At 36.0% G+C, this 20,454-nt stretch overlaps 1 protein-coding gene and 2 long non-coding RNA genes across 8 annotated transcripts in view; 1 reads left to right on the plus strand and 2 right to left on the minus strand.

Annotated features, from left to right (window-relative positions):
* The window catches only part of LOC309475537, a 39,053-nt gene extending 28,507 nt beyond the window's left edge, over positions 1-10,546 (plus strand). The window contains exons 2-4 of one of the 4 annotated variants that reach the window (XR_014197700.1): positions 1,054-1,279; positions 2,436-2,716; positions 3,036-3,543. This is a non-coding gene — a long non-coding RNA (uncharacterized lncRNA). Of the gene's footprint in view, positions 1-1,053; positions 1,280-2,435; positions 2,717-3,035; positions 3,544-3,571; positions 3,992-10,436 lie in introns of those variants that run through there. The other 3 variants (XR_014197701.1, XR_014197702.1, XR_014197703.1) reach the window with 3 other exon arrangements.
* The window catches only part of LOC309475520 (uncharacterized protein), a 33,708-nt gene extending 18,543 nt beyond the window's left edge, over positions 1-15,165 (minus strand). The window contains exons 1-3 of one of the 3 annotated variants that reach the window (XM_082138347.1): positions 13,606-15,165; positions 13,155-13,478; positions 12,837-12,965 (exon numbers count right to left, since the gene is read on the minus strand). In XM_082138347.1, coding sequence (XP_081994473.1) covers positions 12,837-12,965; positions 13,155-13,478; positions 13,606-13,630 — 478 coding nt within the window. In that variant the 5' untranslated portion in view covers positions 13,631-15,165. Of the gene's footprint in view, positions 1-5,894; positions 6,532-6,639; positions 8,248-12,006; positions 12,607-12,836 lie in introns of those variants that run through there. The other 2 variants (XR_014197674.1, XR_014197675.1) reach the window with 2 other exon arrangements.
* Positions 15,166-19,194: 4,029 nt separating this feature from the next.
* LOC309475553 lies at positions 19,195-19,770 on the minus strand. Its single transcript, XR_014197719.1, has 2 exons — positions 19,662-19,770; positions 19,195-19,600 (listed from the first exon to the last, which is right to left on the minus strand). It is a non-coding gene; the product is annotated as an uncharacterized lncRNA (long non-coding RNA).
* Between the last annotated feature and the right edge of the window lie 684 nt (positions 19,771-20,454).

Genomic DNA, 20,454 nt, shown 5'->3' on the forward strand with positions numbered 1-20,454 from the left:
AACCATAGGGATCAGGAATTGGCTGTTAAGTGATGACTTAAACGCTGCAGGCTCAAGAACACTGAACTGTAATAATACACACAGTCTTTCATTAGGTACACCTAGAACTGTGTTGGACCTACTTTTGACTTCAGAACTGCCTTCATTCTCTTGATTCGAGCTTTGTGACATGTGCGTGTTGTCTTGAAGTGGCCATCTACTCTCGAGAAATGAGGAAAAAAAAGTAGGGCGGGACTTGATTTTGACCTTCAGGTATTGATTGGATGGTTGTGGTTTGCTATTACTGTGATCTCATTTGATTGACAGGTTGTCCCGTCCTTGCGTCAGTAAACGCATCATCAGAGATGTCGCTGCAAGAGGGTTAGGAAGTTATTTTGATGAAATATTATGAGAGCACATACATTTTTGGATTATAGGGTAACTTTAACCAATTTCATAGTACAACAAAAATAATGTTTCACCTGAATGTGTTTGCTGATACCTCACCTCCCTCATTGTGCACACTCACACATTGAGTCAGCATAAGGACTCGCCTACCAACGACATACCTGTATGGACTTACCTTTGTGATCATTCATATTTTTATGCTCCACGCTCATCTATCTCAAGTTCTAAACCTGTTCATCATTCACATCTCTATTGATCATCTGTATCTTCACCTCATTCTGCACTAGCAAAACAAGGACTGTTTATCCTTCAATTAAGTCAAGCTATCCATCCTACGCTCAATATACTCACTGTTTACCTCGCATACACTGCACTCAAATGAAACTAGGCGAATTAAAGGCTAGGCCTTAAATGACATGAAACACAAACACATACAAAATCCATATCTTTGCTATTAGATTACGCAACTTTGTAGACTAAAATGTAGAAAAAGCAGTGATAGTATCTCTCTGTAATCACTGAACATTATGTAGTGATGACTTTGCCATGCGTATTATTGTACAGTCTTGGAACTTTCCACAGAACTTTAAAGTGTCGTTTCGCATTTTGTATATTTTCTTTCTGATTATTCTGGCTCCATTCACACTGTATCCAATTGTTTTTCAGATCTGATAGGAATGAACGACTGACACTGTCACGTTGCAAACAGTGACGGTCAACACATCATAATGTGGACGAGAGTATAGATGGAAACAGTGGGTGGAGCCTATCCGCATCTCCTGAGTTCATTTCCTGAGTTTTCCACAGAAACACAAAAGAAGGAACGAAAGGATGATTGTCACTGTAAGGCAAAACTAAACTGTGGCAAAGGCAAAAAATTAATTACCTCAAGGTAAGTCAAGAGTTCTCAGAGTTTTATGCTGTTTATGCTGGCGATAAACCTTTTTTTTAAGGAAAATTTGTGTTTTAGAAGCTGTGTTTTAAAGGAGAACTTGGTAACTTTTTTCACTTAATAAAACTGTCTAGAAATCATTTGGATGGTTAAACAACCTGTTCTGGTGATATTGGTGACTTTCCCCGCTCCCCCCAGCGTTCCCAGGCGGAAAACCAACCTTGCAACTTGCAACACTACCGTCCCGGCAAGTTAGAAATTGGAAGTCTCGTGAGAAGCGAGAACTAGAACGAGAACGAGCGCGAAACACAAATTGCTTTACGGCAATTCGACATAAACACACACGCATGTATGATGTATTACCAGATTACCCACCTCGGTAGACATAGCTCCACGCGATACAGTTGGCTTGCTCCGATCAAAACAAACGCACATGAGCAGCGGTAGCGAGGGGGAGGAGGCCGCCGCAAGTGAGTTTTTTACGACTGTGTTGTGAAATATACGCCCCCCCACAGCTGTAGGGGGAGCTCGTGGGGAAAACATGCGACAACAAAAGGGAAAATCAGCGAAGAAGTGACTAGAGTTCGCTAGAGTTACCGAGTTCTCCTTTAAGATTCTTTTAACAGTAAACATATTCAAGATAATGTTTTATTTGCAAGAACTGTAACTGGAGTATGTTTAAAGTCTACTTCAGCATTCTCAGATGACAAAAGTCAACTTCTGACTCAGGAGTCATGATAACATTGAAGTAAATTTGAGATGAATAAATACACCGGCTGCGCATGTCTGATTATTTCACCTAGTTACTGTTGACGTCACTTACTGTACATCTGATGACATCTATAGAACATCTTTAAAATAGGACATCTTTAAAATAAAGTCTACAATACTTTCTATTTAAAAAAAAGTAGTATTTCTCCCTAATTCTATATTTATGTGTTATATATTATAATACACTAATAATATAAGGCATCATGATGAACAGGTATGTTTTATGATTTCTGAATGAAACCTGGGCCTGAAGGCCTGCTGTTGTTTCCATGCTCATATTTGCATTTGGTCTGGTTTGTTTATTTTGCTTTATTTGAACTAATAGGGAAAACTTTTGGATGTTATTAATAGAGTTTTATGTCAATTATTTACATTTACATTCAAGGTTGGCCTTCTCATCGTTTTTACTAATGAGGCCTAACACCACTGTGTCAGAAAACTTCACCAGTTTGTTAGAACTGTGTTTAGCCATACAGTCGCTGGTATAGAGGGACTAAAGCAGGGGACTGAGGACAGAGCCCTGAGGGGCTCCGATGTTGAAGGTGAGTGTAGATGAGGTGTAGTTTCCCATTTTAAACACCTGGGGGCGTCCTGTCAAATTTTTTTAGATCCAGTGACAAATAGAGGAATTCAGCCCTAGATTTTGAAGCTTTTGCAGAGGTGTAAGTGAAAGTGAAAGTGACACGTGACGGCCAAGTATGGTAACCCATACTTGGAATTTGACCTCTGCATTTAACCCATCCAAGTTAATGCACACACATTAGGAGCAGAGTAGTGAGTAGTTAACACACACACACTGCAAACGTGGATACACACACCCAGAGCAGCGGGCAGCCTTTGTGTGGCGCCCGGGGAGCGATTAGGGGTTAGTTAGGTGCCTTGCTCAAGGGCACCTCAGTCATTTCCCACCGGTTCTGGAATCGAACCAGCAACCTTTGGGTTACCAGTTCAACTCCCTAACCACTAAGCCATGACTGCCCCTAAGGGGACAACGCTGTTAAAAGCAGAGCTATATTCCACAAAAAGCATCCACACATAATTCCCCTTTCTCTGATCCAGTTGAGAAAGAGCAGATTGTAAAATGTGGTTAGCATCATAGACCTATTAGGCCTTTATGCAAACTGTAAAGGGTCCAGACCACTGGAGAGAGGAACAAATAAGCTCTGACCAATTTTTCAAAGAACTTCATCGCTACAGAAGTGAGTGTAAAAGGACGATAATCGGTCAGAGAGGCGTTTTTTTTTTTTTTTTTTTTATAAACGCCACACAGCTCTGTGTCTGAACATAATTTAGTCATGGACATTGGTTCCATGTAATTTACACAAGTAAAACCAAATAAAATCAACCAGAATCAATGGTGTGTAAAAATGGTTGATTAGTTTTAATTGAATTTTTTTTTATAAAATCAAACCTTGAATGATCAGATGGTTGAAGTTCACAAGTAATGTTTCAGTGTGAATTGGATCTGTTGCCTTTGTCACAGTGTAATAATGTTGTTGTTTTCTTTATCTTTTCTTGTAGAATCAGCAGAGAGAGTGGAGACATCATTGCTTTTGCTTTTGCATCATTTGGTTTGCATTGTGTTACCTGTTATACTTTGATCAAATTTTTGTTAAGAAATAATTAAAGCTGCCTTATTCAGGAAGGAAACAAATGACATACAAGTTTTACTTTTCTGGCATTTTTAAAAAAAATATTTAGCTGAATTGTCAAAGCTTTGACAATGTTTTGTATTGTCAAATTCTTGCCATCTGCATTTCATTATACTTATAACAGAATGTATAACAGAATTATATCTTGACACTCTGAGACATTGTTTGCTAAAGGACAAATGAGTCTTTACCACAAGTGTTCTTTCATCATGTTGTGTTCACTGTTGTTAAATATATTTTGAGATCTTTATGGATTATTTGATCTTTCTTAAGATTAAAACTGCACTTCTGTCATATATTCCCTGTGTGTTTGTGGACTTTCATGTTATTTCCTGTCGTGTGTTTTGCTTTGTAGTTCTTCATGTTGATTAGTTCTCCAGGTGTTTCATGACAACATCATTTACAAAAAAAAAGATTTATTCATTCCTAATTACACATCAGTCAGATGAATCTTTTGTGTGTTCATACAGTGTGTACAAGACATCGTATCTGCAATAATTGAAGCGAATAGATTGGGATAGTTATAATATGTCTGACTCAATGAAGTCTCAAATCTATTATTTAATCTACAGAATATGATGTTGAACTCTGAGAATGACCCTAGATTCATGTGAAGCTGCTTTAACTGTTGAACATTCACAGCAATATAAACTTATCAAGTGTGAAGGTGTTTTGATGTCTAATGCTCTGATATGAAATGTGTAGATCTAGATAGTATGAAGTACAGAAGTGTTACAATGTACAGGTACGGCAATGCTGCTGTTTCCATTTGAGGTTAAGAAAACTGTGAGAATTGAGATAAACATATAAAGGTATTGACACTTGGTTCAGTTAAACATCCACTCTAGACAAAGGTGAGAGAACCGACCAGTGGAACATATTTCTGGTTTTGGTTTAGAACCTCAGCTGAGTTTTTCCACTCTGCAGCCGGTGGCCTTTTTTTGTGCGCTGAATACAATGATATATATATATTGAACAAATATATCAAATTTGTTTCTATATAACATGTAAAATAAAATGTACATATTACATGTTATATATCAGATTCTTAAATTTTTAAATTCATGAAATTATTTTTAGATTACAAAAAACTGTGCTTTTTTTTTTACAAAAAGCATGAATAATAATAATAATATAACTAATAATAATAATAATAATAATAATAATAATAATAATAATAATTGGGCATTAGCCTTAGTAATCTACTAGCTAGCCATGCCGAGAAACCCAGGACAGAAAAGGTTTGTAATTGTACTTTGTCAAGCTCAAGTGGAAATGCATCTTGCCAAAAACAAACAAAGACTTAAATTATTGTTAAATACAAACACTTTTTACAGGCTAAATGCAAATGCAAACTGGACCAGCGCAATAACTAAATTTTAATATGTATTAATAACTAAAGGAGCATGTTTAATGAGCCTTTTACCAAACCAATAATGGTAGAAATGTTCAAAAGCTTTTTTGTAGTCAAAAAGGGATGTAATATATTTCTAAATAATTTTTATTTTAGTCAAAATTGTGACAATTAGCACCAGTCTCCAGCGTCTGATATTACAATATAAAAATATTTATTCTTGACATTAAGTAAATTAAGCACATGATATTTTAAGAACATGTTATATAATCAAACACAGATGCTGTCGCTTGCTGAATATCATCCACGTCACTGAACTGAAAGAGCAACAAAGAAAACAATATTAACATTCAGCTTTTTATTAATATTAACATCAATCCAAACAAAAGGCTCTATGGTTTGTTTGAATAACAGCTCAGCAAGAATTCTAAACAATTATCGAAATTAACAGTAATGAATTTTACTAAAACTATTAATGATGGTTTCACATATTTGACCTTATTGTGATGTTGGTCGGTTTGGGTCATGAGGCTGATATATAACTCGTGTCTGAAGTAGATCAGGATCATATTTTTCCAACCGTTCTGTTTTTCCAACAGCAAAAACTAAAAACGAGACAAGGAATTCAGATTAAAATTATTCTGTCTTAAATGGTAAAGATATATACTGTATATGAAGACACCTAAAAACCAAAATAGTAAAAATAAAAATAAAAAATAAAATAAAAACCGAAGTAATGAAAAACTTCAAATGCCTGAGAAGAGCGTCATATATTGATATTTTAAGACTACAGAATATTGAATTTGCTTATTATGTTTTTAATTAAAGAATCTCTCACCGATCAGCACAATGAGCAGAAGCCCGATCATCAGTCCAGATATGATGATAATAATCTGCCATTGTTTCTGATTCTGATCAATAAACTCCACCATTGTATGATAGTGACACTCAGTTAGTTGAGATGATTCTGTAATGAAAGTGTTCAGAGTTACAGTAATAACCGACTGACTTTAATATTTATATCATATTCATCTCTGTGTGTGCAAAACTATGTTGTTCATGAGTGTGTAAAAATCCTGAAGTAGTGCATAACCAATGTAATTATTCACACTAATCATCATTATGATCAATAAAGGAGTAAATGAACTCACCGGTGAAGTGCAGTCTGGTGCTGTTGCTGAGTTTTGGAGGTGTGCGTGTGTTCATACAGTAATAAACTCCTAATTCATCAGAAGTCACATTATTAATAACCAGACGATGTTTAAATTGCAGTGAATATTTCTTTCTGAATGTTTTATTTGTGTAAAAAGGAGATGTTGATGTTGAGAATGACCATAGAATCACTGTTGGAGGATCTGGTGTTTTCAGTAAAATCCAATAAACATCATTTTCATCAAGATCACAGTTTATGGTCACATTTGATCCCAAATCAGTGAGTTGATCTGAGACTGCAGCTCGACAACAGATTAATACATCTATAAGATAATTTTTTTTTTTTAAATAAACATGCATCAAATTCAAACCTTTTAGTTTAAGTTTAAGTTTGTAAAGTGCATGTAAATATATTGATATGTAAAACTCACAGAGCTGAAGCTGAATGATCTTCATGCTGTTCTTGTTCTTGATTAAAACACTTCAGAATGATTCTGTTTCTCTCCACACAACATTAAGATGAATCTACTGCAGCTCTGAAGAAAACACAGGAAGACAAAAACCTTCCACATCAAGCAGAGGAAGTCTAAAACTCTGACCACAACATCTAATGCCCTTATTACCATCACCACTTTATTAATAATAACCTATTTTGTGCTTTTATAACCACTGTTTTCATGAGGTATTTGAGCTTGTTTGACTGACTTTGATCTGATATAAGATGAAGACTGTAAACATAGTTTTTTATTTAAAAAAAGTGTGTTAAAATGATGTGAACCGCTGTTTTACTCTTCATCTGAGAGATCCTCACGCTCATAAAGTGCTGAACTAATGACACATTTTTGTAGGTCAACCCAGAAGTTCGCATAACTTTGGTTCCATCGACAAAAAGCCAATATGATTTTCCCATTGTCTTATTGCAGAAAAATAAGCTCTGTGACCAATTAAAGTTTATGTTTATCATGATAATCTTCAGAAATGAACACACCTTTCATGAATTTTGAAACCTTGATAAATAAAATCACCAGAAGTGAATACTAAATAGCTAAAGTTAAGCTAAAAACTTTAACATCACCAACATCAGGATTACTAAAATACGTAATCTCTGCAACACTTTATTGGCTGTCGCCTCTGTAGATACGTTAGTATTGTTGTTTGGTGATGTGAAGCCCAAATTACTTCTTACAAATAAGGGAATGAATTATTGTGTAGAAAGTTCTTTAAAACTCACTAGTATCAGTGTAGTTCAGATGAAACTCAGAGACGAGCGCTGATCCAGTGCAGTGTTTAACACAATCGTGGTCTCAGTAACTATAAAGTACACAAGAGTCAGTGAAACGACTGCAGAGAAACATTCACTAAAACACCTGATTCTAGATCTGTGGCTGCAAACAAACATCTTCAAGGTCGATTCTGTGGAGTGACTCAGGAGGCCTGTCTCATAAAGTCTGTTGAACAAACTCACAGTTACAGAGTTGCTTTGCAAACGCTACATGTCTTAGATCAGTTTCAGTCTCATAATGTTCACTAACTATAAATGTTCTCTGTCAACTCTGGTTTGTTTTGAGTAATGAACTCAGAACTTTGGCGAACAACCAAACACATGAAACCAAGAGAGTAACAGCTGCCATCCAGTGGTGAGAGCAGAGATCTCCAGTGTGTGGATCGAGTGGACAGTTACAGTTTTCAGACTCTAGAGGGCAGTAGAGAACTGAAATGTCTACTTTACAGTTGTGCATTCATTAGAAATTCAACTATTTTAAAAATGCATCTTATTAATCTTATTATGAACGATTCTTTCATCCATGTGTTTTATTTTTTGACATTTGACATTTTGCACCTCGTCATTTTTAACCTGTTAAAATGTAGAATAGATCTATATGCAGATATGCAGATAGTAGATATGATGACATAATAAAGGCCTCTGTAAATAAATACAATTTAAATGACCATATTTTCATTTAATACACATGTGTAAATACATCCATGTGCATTTATATATAAATGTATTATTCGTTTAATGAATATAACTGTTCATATTTGAAAGTGCTGAACAGAGTGATAAATGTTTAATATGAGAATAAATGTAATTAGGTTATATTATATGTGTATTTTATCTTATTTAACCATAATCATGATATTTTGCAATGTAACTGCTGCGTCTTCCGCACATAAACCAATTGACATTGTTCGCAATGCCAATCGGACTGAACATGTACCGACGAGGACCAAGGCGGAGCCGTTGAAGTCGAAGGGGTGGAGAGACTGAGCGCAGTGGATGGCTCTTAAGTTTGTAGCGCAGGCAGGGTGACGGCTGACCAAGGTGAAGCCGGAGGGACGAGGGAGCCTGGTGGAGCCGGAGGGTCGAGGGTCTCTGATGGAGCCGACAGGTTGACGGGCCGAGGTGGAATGATGGGACCAGCTGCCGGTGCTTCGGCTCTGGGCCGATGGTTGGCGCTGTTATCCTAACATGCTCCTCTGTCGCGACGGGCGGAAGCTTCCCATCCGTGGTTGGCTCTGGCATCGTGTCCGTGGTGCGGGGTGATGGCTGGCTGGGCTCTGGGTTGGGCTGAGTGACAGGTGTGATGCGGGAATGGATGATGGTGATTGGCTTTGGCTCCATACCAGCATGATGAATCTGATCTTCAAGCAAAAAGAACAGGATGAAATATTTGAATGCTACTGATCCGGAATCCCGGATCTGAATTCTGACTTGTGAATTTGACTTCTGACTCTAAATGCAGCCTGAATCATAATAATCACACACTGTTCGTTCATTGGTCAGAGGAGAACTGGCCCCCCGACTGAGACTGGTTTCTCCCAAGGTTTCTCCTTCTCCTCCTTCACCTTCTCCTTCTCCTGTCTACATCCCTTGATTTCTATCTCTTTAAGGTTAGTTATTTTGTCACTTATTGGGAGCAGTATGCTAGCTGGAGCCATTTACCTCCAGTCTTTGTGCTAAGCTAGGCTAGCGGTGGGTGTGTCAGACAGAGTTATGGCACGCACGGAGATGAAAAGGGTATTATCTAACTCTGGGGGATACGGTGAATAAGCTAAAGTCCCAAAAAGTTGGCGTGTTCCTTTAAAGTCTACTTCAGCATTCTCAGATGACAAAAGTCAACTTCTGACTCAGGAGTCTTGAATAAGTTGAAGTAAATTTGAGATTAATAAATACATCGGCTGCGCATGTCTGATTATTTCATCAATTGTTACTGTTGACGTCACTTACTGTACATCTGATGACATCTATAGAACACATCCGTGCGGAAACGTTTACAATACTTTCTGTTTAAAAAAGCAGTATTTCTCCCTAATTCCACATTAATGTGTATATTAATAATAACAGGTATGTTAAATGATTTCTGAATGCTTTAGCTAGTGTTAGCATCACTTTTCTTTAAGTACCATTACAACAATTGTGTTTGATGCTGCACTGCAGGCTATCAATGTGAATCAGCATTATTGAGTTTTATGTAAATTATATTGATAGTGAGTTTTAGAGCGATTTAAACAATAGTTAACTACCTAATCTTAAAGGGATAGTTTACCCAAAAATGAAAATTAGCCCATGATTTACTCCCCCTCAAGCCATCCTAGGTGTATATGACATTCTTCTATCAGACGAATACAAACACACAACCCCCCCAGAGCCGTGTGAAGCACTTTTATCATGGATAGATGCACTTTGATGGACTTCAAAACAGAAACGGCCATTCAGACATGCCTTGAGGCCTCACGACCTTAGAACGCGTCCTCTGAAGAAAGCATTTATCAGTTTCAGACGCAGCCCATGACTTTGCTGTTGCTAGCGTGACGATCGACTGGTTGTGTTAAACTTCCAGACACTTTTTTTTTCTTCTTCTGTTTTTACAGTTGTTGTTTCATCTTTGTATATGCAGTGCTGATACATATAGGTGAGCACCTGAACAACACATTTGAAAAATAAGTTCTTATATAAATACTCTCTGTCTGAACATGGTTCAGTCATGGACAGTGGTTCCATGTGGTTGAAAGAAGTAAAACCAAATAAAATCAACCCATCAATGGTGTAAAAATGGTTGATTAAAGTATGACGTTTTTAATTTGAAGTGTTTTATAAAATCTGAATCCAATAAGTGAATGATCAGATTGAAGTTCACAAGTAATGTTTCAGTCTGAATGCAGCTGTTTGGATCTGTTGGCTTTGTCAGTGTAATAATGTTGTTTGTTTCTTTACCTTTTCTTGTAGAATCAGCAGAGAGTGTGGAGACATCATTGCTTTTGCTCTGGGTTTGCATTGTGTTACCTGTAATACTTTGATCATATTTCTCTTTAGAAAAAGAATTAAAGCTGCCTTATTCCCTTTCATGACTGAGGGAAACAAAAGACATAACTTTTCTGGCATTTTTTTTCTTATTTTTTATATATATATATTTAGCTGAATTGTCAAAGCTTTGACAAGTTTTGTACTGTCATATTCTTGCCATTTGCATTGCATTATAATTATAACAGAATGTAATGTATAACATTATAAGATCTTGACACTCTGAGACAGGAACCTTGTTTGCTAAAGGACAAATGAGTCTTTACCACAAGTGTTCTTTCATCATGTTGTGTTCAACGTTGTTAAATATATTTTGAGATCTTTATGGATTATTTGATCTTTTTTAAGCTTAAAACTGCACTTCTGTCATAATATAAATTCCCTGTGTGTTTGTGGACTTTTATGTTATTTCCTGTCATGTGTTTTGCTTTGTAGTTCTTCATGTTGATTAGTTCTCCAGGTGTTTCATGACAACATCATTTACAAAAAAATAAATAAAAATTCATTCCTAATTACACATCAGTCAAATGAATATTGTGTTCATACAGTGTGTACAAGACATCGTATCTGCAATAATTGAAGTGAATAGAGTGGGATTTATAGTTATAATATGTCTGACTCAATGAAGTCTCAAATCTATTATCTCATCTACAGAATATGGTGTTGAAATTTATATTTTATATTAAATTTGGTGTTGGTCCTTTTTTCATCAAAGCCATTCAGACACTTAATGCAAATCATAAGCTTTCTTTTAAACTGAAAAGGAAAAGCTCAGTCACTCTTCCTCTGTGTGAACTGAAGCCTCTGAGAATGACTCTAGATTCATGTGAAGCTGCTTTAACTGTTGAACATTCACAGCAATATAAACTTATCAAGTGTGAAGGTGTTTAACATGATGTCTAATGCTCTGATATGAAATGTGTAGATCTAGAATAGTATGAAGTACAGAAGCGCTACAATGTACGACTACGGCAATGCTGCTGTTTCCATTTGAGGTTAAGAAAACTGTGAGAATTGAGATAAACATATAAAGGTATTGACACTTGGTTCACAGTTAAACATCCACTCTAGACAAAGGTGAGAGAACCGACCAGTGGAACATATTTCTGGTTTTGGTTTAGAACCTCAGCTGAGTTTTTCCACTCTGCAGCCGGTGGCCTTTTTTTTTTTTCGCTGAATACAATGACATTTAACAAATATATCAAATACATTTCTATATAACATATAAATGTAAAATAAAATGTATATATTACATGTTATATATCAGATTCTTATTTTTTTATTCATGAGAATATTTTTAGATTGCAAAAGAGAATTCCTCTAAGTGTTAAATGTTGCACTTATGACAAGAACCATGAATATTAATAATAATAATTAGCCTTAGTAACTTACTACTAGTTAATCATGCCGAGAAACCCAGGACAGAAAAGGTTTGTAATGTACTTGGTCAAGCTCAAGTGGAAATGCATCTTGCCAAAAAAAAAACACACACAAATTACAAGAATTACACTTTAATATGCATTGATAACTAAAGGACCATGTTTAATGAGCCTTTTTACAAACTAATAAATTTTCAAAAGTTTTGTTTTGTTTTGTTTTTTGCCAAAAAGGCATGTAATATATTTCTAAATAATTTTTCATTTTAGTAAAAATTGTGACAATTAGCACCAGTCTCCAGAGTCTGATATTACAATGTTAAAATATTTATTCTTGACATGAAGTACATTAAGCACATGATATTTTAAGAACATGTTATATAATCAAACACAGATGCTGTCGCTTGCTGAATATCATCCATGTCACTGAACTGAAAGAACACCAAAGAAAACAATATTAACATTCAGCTTTTTATTAATATTAACAATTATCCAAACAAAAGGCTCTATGATTTCTTCGAATAACAGCTCAGCAAGAATTCTAAACAGTTATCGAAATTAACAGTAATGAATTTTACTAAAACTATTAATGATGGTTTCACATCTTTGACCTTATTGTGATGTTGGTCGGTTTGGGTCATGAGGCTGATATATAACTCGTGTCTGAAGTAGATCAGGATCATATTTTTCCAACCGTTCTGTTTTTCCAACAGCAAAAACTAAAAATGAGACAAGGAATTCAGATTTAATATTTACTCAAGGGTAGATCATTATGTCTTAAATGGTCAAGATATGAATATGAAGACCATATGACCATGACCTAAAAACCATAATAATACTTTTTTTTAAAGTAATGAAAAACTTCACATGCCTGAGAAGAGCGTCAAACTGATAAAGATTACAGTATATCTCATTTGCTTATTATGTATTTAATTAAAGAATCTCTCACCGATCAGCACAATGAGCAGAAGCCCGTTCATCAGTCCAGATATGATGATAATAATCTTCCATTGTGTCTGATTCTGATCAATAAACTCCACCACTGTCTGATTGTGACACTCAGTTATTTGAGATGATTCTGTAATGAAAGTGTTCAGAGTTACAGTAATAACCGACTGACTTTAATATTTATATCATATTCATCTCTGTGTGTGCAAAACTATGTTGTTCATGAGTGTTTAAAAATCCTGAAGAAGTACATAACCAATGTAATTATTCACACTAATCATCAATATATTATGATCAATAGAGGAGTAAATGAACTCACCGGTGAAGTGCAGTCTGGTGCTGTTGCTGAGTTTTGGAGGTGTGCGTGTGTTCATACAGTAATAAACTCCTAATTCATCAACAGTCACATTATTAATAACCAGACGGTGTTTAATCTGCACTGAATATTTCTTTCTGAATGTTTTATTTAAGTAAATAGGTAATTGTGGTGTTGGGAATGATCGGAGAATCACTGTTGGAGGATCTGGTGTTTTCAGTAAAATCCAATAAACCTCATTTTCATCAAGATCACAGTTTATGGTCACATTTGATCCCAAATCAGTGAGTTGATCTGAGACTGCAGCTCGACAACAGATTAATACATCTATAAGATATAAATAAATAAATAAACATGCATTAAAATTCAGTATTACCTAATTAAAACAGTGAAATAAAACAATTTAGTTCAAGTTTGTAAAGTGCATGTAAATATATTGATATGTAAAACTCACAGAGCTGAAGCTGAATGATCTTCATGTTGTTCTTGTCGAGATTAAAACACTTCAGAATGATTCTGTTTCTCTCCACACAACATTAAGATGAATCTACTGCAGCTCTGAAGAAAACACAGGAAGACAAAAACCTTCCACATCAAGCAGAGGAAGTCTAAAACTCTGACCACAACATCTAATGCCCTTATTACCATCACCACTTTATTAATAATAAAAAAAAACATTTTGTGCTTTTATAACCACTGTTTTCATGAGGTATTTGAGTTTGTTTGATCTTGAACAAATTAACTTGACGTGTGTTTCATTAAAGGTGTATTCAGTAGTTTGGTTCTAATGTAAATCAAAATAAATTGTGAAGAGTCATCTGACATAAGATGAAGACTGTAAACATAGTTTTCTATTAAAAAAGTGTGTTGAAATGATGTGAACCGCTGTTTTACTCTTCATCTGAGAGATCCTCACGCTCATAAAGTGCTGAACTAATGACACATTTTTGTAGGTCAACCCAGAAGTTCGCATCACTCGGTTCCATCGACAAAAAGCCAATATGATTTTCCCATTGTCTTATTGCAGAAAAATAAGCTCTGTGACCAATTAAAGTTTATGTTTATCATGATAATCTTCAGAAATGAACACACCTTTCATGAATTTTGAAACCTTGATAAATAAAATCACCAGAAGTGAATACTAAATAGCTAAAGTTAAGCTAAAAACTTTAACATCACCAACATCAGGATTACAAAAATACGTAATCTCTGCAACACTTTATTGGCTGTCGCCTCTGTAGATACGTTAGTATTGTTGTTTGGTGATGTGAAGCCCAAATTACTTCTTACAAATAAGGGAATGAATTATTGTGTAGAATGTTCTTTAAAACTCACTAGTATCAGTGTAGTTCAGATAAAACTCAGAGACGAGCGCTGATCCAGTGCAGTGTTTAACACAATCATGGTCTCAGTAACTATAAAGTACACAAGAGTCAGTGAAACGACTGCAGAGAAACATTCACTAAAACACCTGATTCTAGATCTGTGGCTGCAAACAAACATCTTCAAGGTCGATTCTGTGGAGTGACTCAGGAGGCCTGTCTCATAAAGTCTGTTGAACAAACTCACAGTTACAGAGTTGCTTTGCAAACGCTACATGTCTTAGATCAGTTTCAGTCTCATAATGCTCACTAACTATAAATGTTCTCTGTCAACTCTGGTTTGTTTTGAGTAATGAACTCAGGAGATTGTGACGTTTACAGCGAACAACCAAACACATGAAACAAGAGAGTAACAGCTGCCATCCAGTGGTGAGAGCAGAGATCTCCAGTGTGTGGATCGAGTGGAGAGTTACAGTTTTCAGCCTCTAGAGGGCAGTAGAGGACTGAAATGTCTACTTTACAGTTGTGCATTCATTAGAAATTCAACTATTTTAAAAATGCATCTTATTAATCTTATTATGAACTATTCTTTCATACATGTGTTTATTTTTATTTGTACATTTGGCATTTTGCACCGCGTCAATTTTAACCTGTTAAAATGTAGAATAGGCTTATATGCAGATATGCATATAGTAGATTTGATGACATAATAAAAGCTTCTGTAAATACATACAATTTAAATGACCATATTTTCATTTAATATACATGTGTAAATACATCCATGTGTATTTATATATAAATGTATTATTAATTTAAAGGGATAGTTCACCCAAAACTGAAAATTCTGTCATCATTTACTCACCCTCAAGTTGTTTCAAACCTGTATGAATTTTTTTTTTCTGCTGAACACAAAAGAAGATATTTTGAAAAATGTCGGTAACCAAACAGTTTATGGACCCCATTGACTTCCATAGTATTTTTTTTTTCCTACTATGGAAGTCATTGGGGTCCATCAACTGTTTGGTTACCGACATTTTTCAAAATATCTTCTTTTGTGTTCAGCAGAAAAAAAAAATTCATACAGGTTTGAAACAACTTGAGGGTGAGTAAATGATGACAGAATTTTCATTTTTGGGTGAACTATCCCTTTAATGAATATAACTGTTCATATTTGAAAGTGCTGAACAGAGTGATAAATGTTTAATATGAGAATAAATGTAATTAGGTTATATTATATGTGTATTTTATCTTATTTAACCATAATCATGATAACTGCGTCTTCCGCACGTAAACCACACATGAGACTAATTAAACTCAATAATAATGTTGGGGCCTCAACTCCTTTTACAGCATTTCATTTAGTCAGTCCCCTTCCAGTCCTGTGCAGAAGGGCTATGCTCAATGACAGCTATTTCCCTCTCTACTTCCTGTAAAGTGAATTATCGATGCTTCCTTATTTCCTATGATGTTCGCAATGCCAATCGGACTGAACATGTACCAACCGAGGACCAAGGCGGAGCCGTTGGAGTCGAAGGGGTGGAGAGACTGAGAGTAGTGGATGGCTCGTAAGTTCGTTGAACAAGCAGGGTGACGGCTGACCAAGGTGGAGCCGGAGGGATGAGGGAGCCTGGTGGAGCCGAGGGAGTGATGGGACCAGCTGCCGGTGCTTCGGCCCTGGGCCGATGGTTGGCGCTGTAATCCTAACATGCTCCTCTGTCGCGGCGGCGGGAGCTTCCCATCCGTGGTTGGCTCTGGCGTCGTGTCCGTGGTGCGGGGTGATGGCTGCCTGGGCTCTGGGTTGGGCTGAGTGACAGGTGTGATGTGGAAATGGATGATGGTGATTGGCTTTGGCTCCATACCAGCATGATGAATCTGATCTTCAAGCAAAAAGAACAGGATGAAATATTTGAATGCTACTGATGCGGATCTGAATTCTTACTTGTGAATTTGACTTCTGACTCCGAATGCAGCCTGAATCATAATAATCACACCGTGTTCATTCATTGGCCAGAGGAGAACTGGTTTCTCCCAAGGTTTTTTCCTCCATTCTGTCTCCTGATGGAGTTTGGGTTCCTTGCCACTGTCGCCTATGGCTTGCTTAGTTGGGAACATTTAATATCAATATTCAACAATATTATTGATCTGACTGTACTGACATTGTTGTATGAGAACTGAGCTAGATGACGTCAAATTTTGCAAACCTGCTTTATAGATGAAATTGACTAATTTAATAATTTAACTAATGAAATAATAGATGATCTTCACAACGGATCTGAATCAACACTGAACTGACTTCAGCTGAACAACAGTCGAAATGCATAATTTGCCTGTTATCACTGTACAGCTGCTTTGAGCATATAAATAATGGTGACTTGACTTGGTCACCTTCACGACTACATTACCCAGATTCCTTCCTGGTCCACCACCTGCACACATCTTCAATCACCACCAGCTGTCTTCAATCACCTCATCACCTCAGCACCAGATATATGTTCTTGTGTTTCATTCTCTGTTTGTGTTTTCCTGCCAGTCACTATCTGGATTACATGTTATTAAAGACTTCTCCTTCTCCTTCTCCTTCTCCTTCTCCTTCTACATCCCTTGATTTCCATCTCTTTAAGGTTAGTTATTTTTAGTGATGGCAAAATGAGGCTTCCTGAACCACTGAAACCTCGCAGCCCATTGCTTTAGCCAAAGGTTCATTACTCGAAGCTTCATTCAGCATTGCTCACTAGTGACACCTAGCTACTGTGCAAAGAAATAGCAGACAGATTAATTCATTCTGAACCAGTCACGCCCCGCCCGCCCTCTCTCCCGCCCGCACGCCCTCCCTCCCTCCCTACCTAATTTTATAAAAAATATATATTTTTATAAAAAAAAATTTATTTGATAAAAAACACTTTTATAAATAAAAATATTTATTTGTAATTTAAATATACAAATAAATATTTATATTTATTTGTATATTTATATTTAAATGTATATTTTATAAAAATATTTTTATAAATAAAAATATTTATTTATTTGTTTTGTACTCACTGTTGATGTCTGTAACCTTTCATTTGCAATAATAAAAAGACATGATCAGACATTTGTCCATTACTGTGTATAATATAAAATATGTATCTTTCACTGTCTGAATTTATTTGTGCAGAGTCACACACACAGTTAATTAATTATTCATAAATTGTTTGGATAGTGACAGTATGAACAACAACAACAGTGACACTGTGTTGAGTGCAGTGCTTATGTTAGAGGGAGTGCAATAACATACATTTATTCATTTAGCAGATTATAGATAACAGATTAAAGTAAACTGCAACAGAATAGTCCGGAAGGAAGGATTACAATAGATTTTTTTTATTGAGAAACAAAAAACAATTATTTCAAGTGTGTTGGGGTTTAGACGATTCCTCTTCTTGGACAAAATCTCGGCTTGGAAAAGATCCTTACACAAGGAACAAGGGATGCAGGGGAATGTAAAAATGGCAGTGGTAAATGAGGACACTGATGCTTCTGTTGAGCCCAGACAGGGGAGGATTCCCTCTTTCTTGCTGTCTCCATTACCAGGAAAAAGGAAGAGTCACAAAAAGCAAACAAATCCAAAAGGGCAATCCAAATCAAAAAGCAGTCCAATCCAGATCCAAAAATCCAGAGCAATCCAAATAATCTTATCTAATTAATATAACAAGACTATAATATAGCTACTATAATTAATAATAACAATATACTATAACTATTCTAACCTGATAATGTCATAATATACAGCCCTCACATATGACACAACAATAACAATGATAGTTATCTAACTCTCTGACTCTCTGACACTAGGCTACTACAACTGCATCTACTACTCCTGCAACACCCACAAGGTGGCGCGAGTTTCGAACCGCCTTTTGTCCGGAAGCGACACTCAGACCGAACCGATGACGTATTTACACAAACCGAGGCCTCGTTTGTCATTAGTCAGGTGATTTTCACGTTAACAACACAAGCCTCAAATCGCGGCTTCATCTGGCACGCCCACTTTTTCTCGACACACGCTCCGACGCCTCGGTTCAAATGTCACATCACTAGTTATTTTGTCACTTATTGGGAGCAGTATGCTAGCTGGAGCCGTTTACCTTCAGTCTTTGTGCTAAGCTAGGCTAGCGGTGGGTGCGTCAGACAGAGTTACGGCACGCACGGAGATGAAAAGGGTATGGACTTATCTAACTCTGGGGGATACAGTGAATAAGCTAAAGTCCCAAAAAGTCGGCGTGTTCCTTTAAAGTCTACTTCAGCATTCTCAGATGACAAAAGTCAACTTCTGACTCAGGAGTCTTGAATATGTTGAAGTAAATTTGAGATTAATAAATACACCGGCTGCGCATGTCTGATTATTTCACCTAGTTACTGTTGACGTCACTTACTGTACATCTGATGACATCTATAGAACACATCCGTGCGGAAACGTTTACAATACTTTGTTTAAAAAAGCAGTATTTCTCCCTAATTCCATATTAATGTGTTATATATTATAACACACTAGTCTATATATTAATAATATAAGGCATCGTGATGAACAGGTATGGTAAATGATTTCTGAATGAGACAGTCTTCAGACAAACACATGGGCCTGAAGGCCTGCTGTTGTTTCCGTGCTCATTTTTGCATTTGGCCTGGTTTGTTTATTTTACTTTATTTAAACTAACAGGGAATAAAAAAATAAAAAAATAATAATTAATAGATTGAAGGTGCATTCAGTAGTTCTTCAGTTAGCGTCGCTTTTCTTTAAGTACCATTACAACAATTGTGTTTGATGCTGCACTGCAGGCTATCAATGTGAATCAGCATTATTGAGTTTTATGTAAATTACACTGATAGTGAGTTTTAGAGCAATTTAAACAATAGTTAACTACCTAATCTTAAAGGGATAGTTTACCCAAAAATGAAAATTAGCCCATGATTTACTCCCCCTCAAGCCATCCTAGGTGTATATGACATTCTTCTATCAGACGAATACAAACACACAACCCCCCCAGAGCCGTGTGAAGCACTTTTATCATGGATAGATGCACTTTGATGGACTTCAAAACAGAAACGGCCATTCACTGGCCATTCGGACGTGCCTTGAGGCCTCACGACCTTAAATGGTAAATGGTAAATTTTATATTTATCCGGTATTTTATATTTATATTTATCCGACCTTAGAACGCGTCCTCGGAAGAAAGCATTTATCAGTTTCAGACGCAGCCCATGACTTTGCTCTTGCTATAGCCTGACGATCGACTGGTTGTGTTAAACTTCCAGACACTTTTTTTCCCTTTTTTTTTCCAGTTTTTCCAGTTGTTGTTTCATCTTTGTATATGCAGTGCTGATACATATAGGTGAGCACCTGATCAACACATTTGAAAAATAAATTATAATATATATATACTCTCTGTCTAACATGATTTAGTCATGGACAGTGGTTCCATGTGGTTGAAACAAGTAAAACCAAATAAAATCAACCCATCAATGGTGTAAAAATGGTTGATTAAAGTATGACGTTTTTAATTTGAAGTGTTTTATAAAATCTGAATCCAATAAGTGAATGATCAGATTGAAGTTCACAAGTAATGTTTCAGTCTGAATGCAGCTGTTTGGATCTGTTGGCTTTGTCACAGTGTAATAATGTTGTTTGTTTCTTTACCTTTTCTTGTAGAATCAGCAGAGAGTGTGGATACATCATTGCTTTTGCTCTGGGTTTGCATTGTGTTACCTGTAATACTTTGATCATATTTCTCTTTAGAAAAAGAATTAAAGCTGCCTTATTCCCTTTCATGACTGAGGGAAACAAAAGACATAACTTTTCTGGCATTTTTTTTCTTATTTTTTATATATATATATTTAGCTGAATTGTCAAAGCTTTGACAAGTTTTGTACTGTCATATTCTTGCCATTTGCATTGCATTATACTTATAACAGAATGTAATGTATAACATTATAAGATCTTGACA

This window comes from Leuciscus leuciscus (genome assembly GCF_965113295.1).
Source record: "Leuciscus leuciscus genome assembly, chromosome: 15".
Lineage (NCBI taxonomy): Eukaryota > Metazoa > Chordata > Actinopteri > Cypriniformes > Leuciscidae > Leuciscus > Leuciscus leuciscus.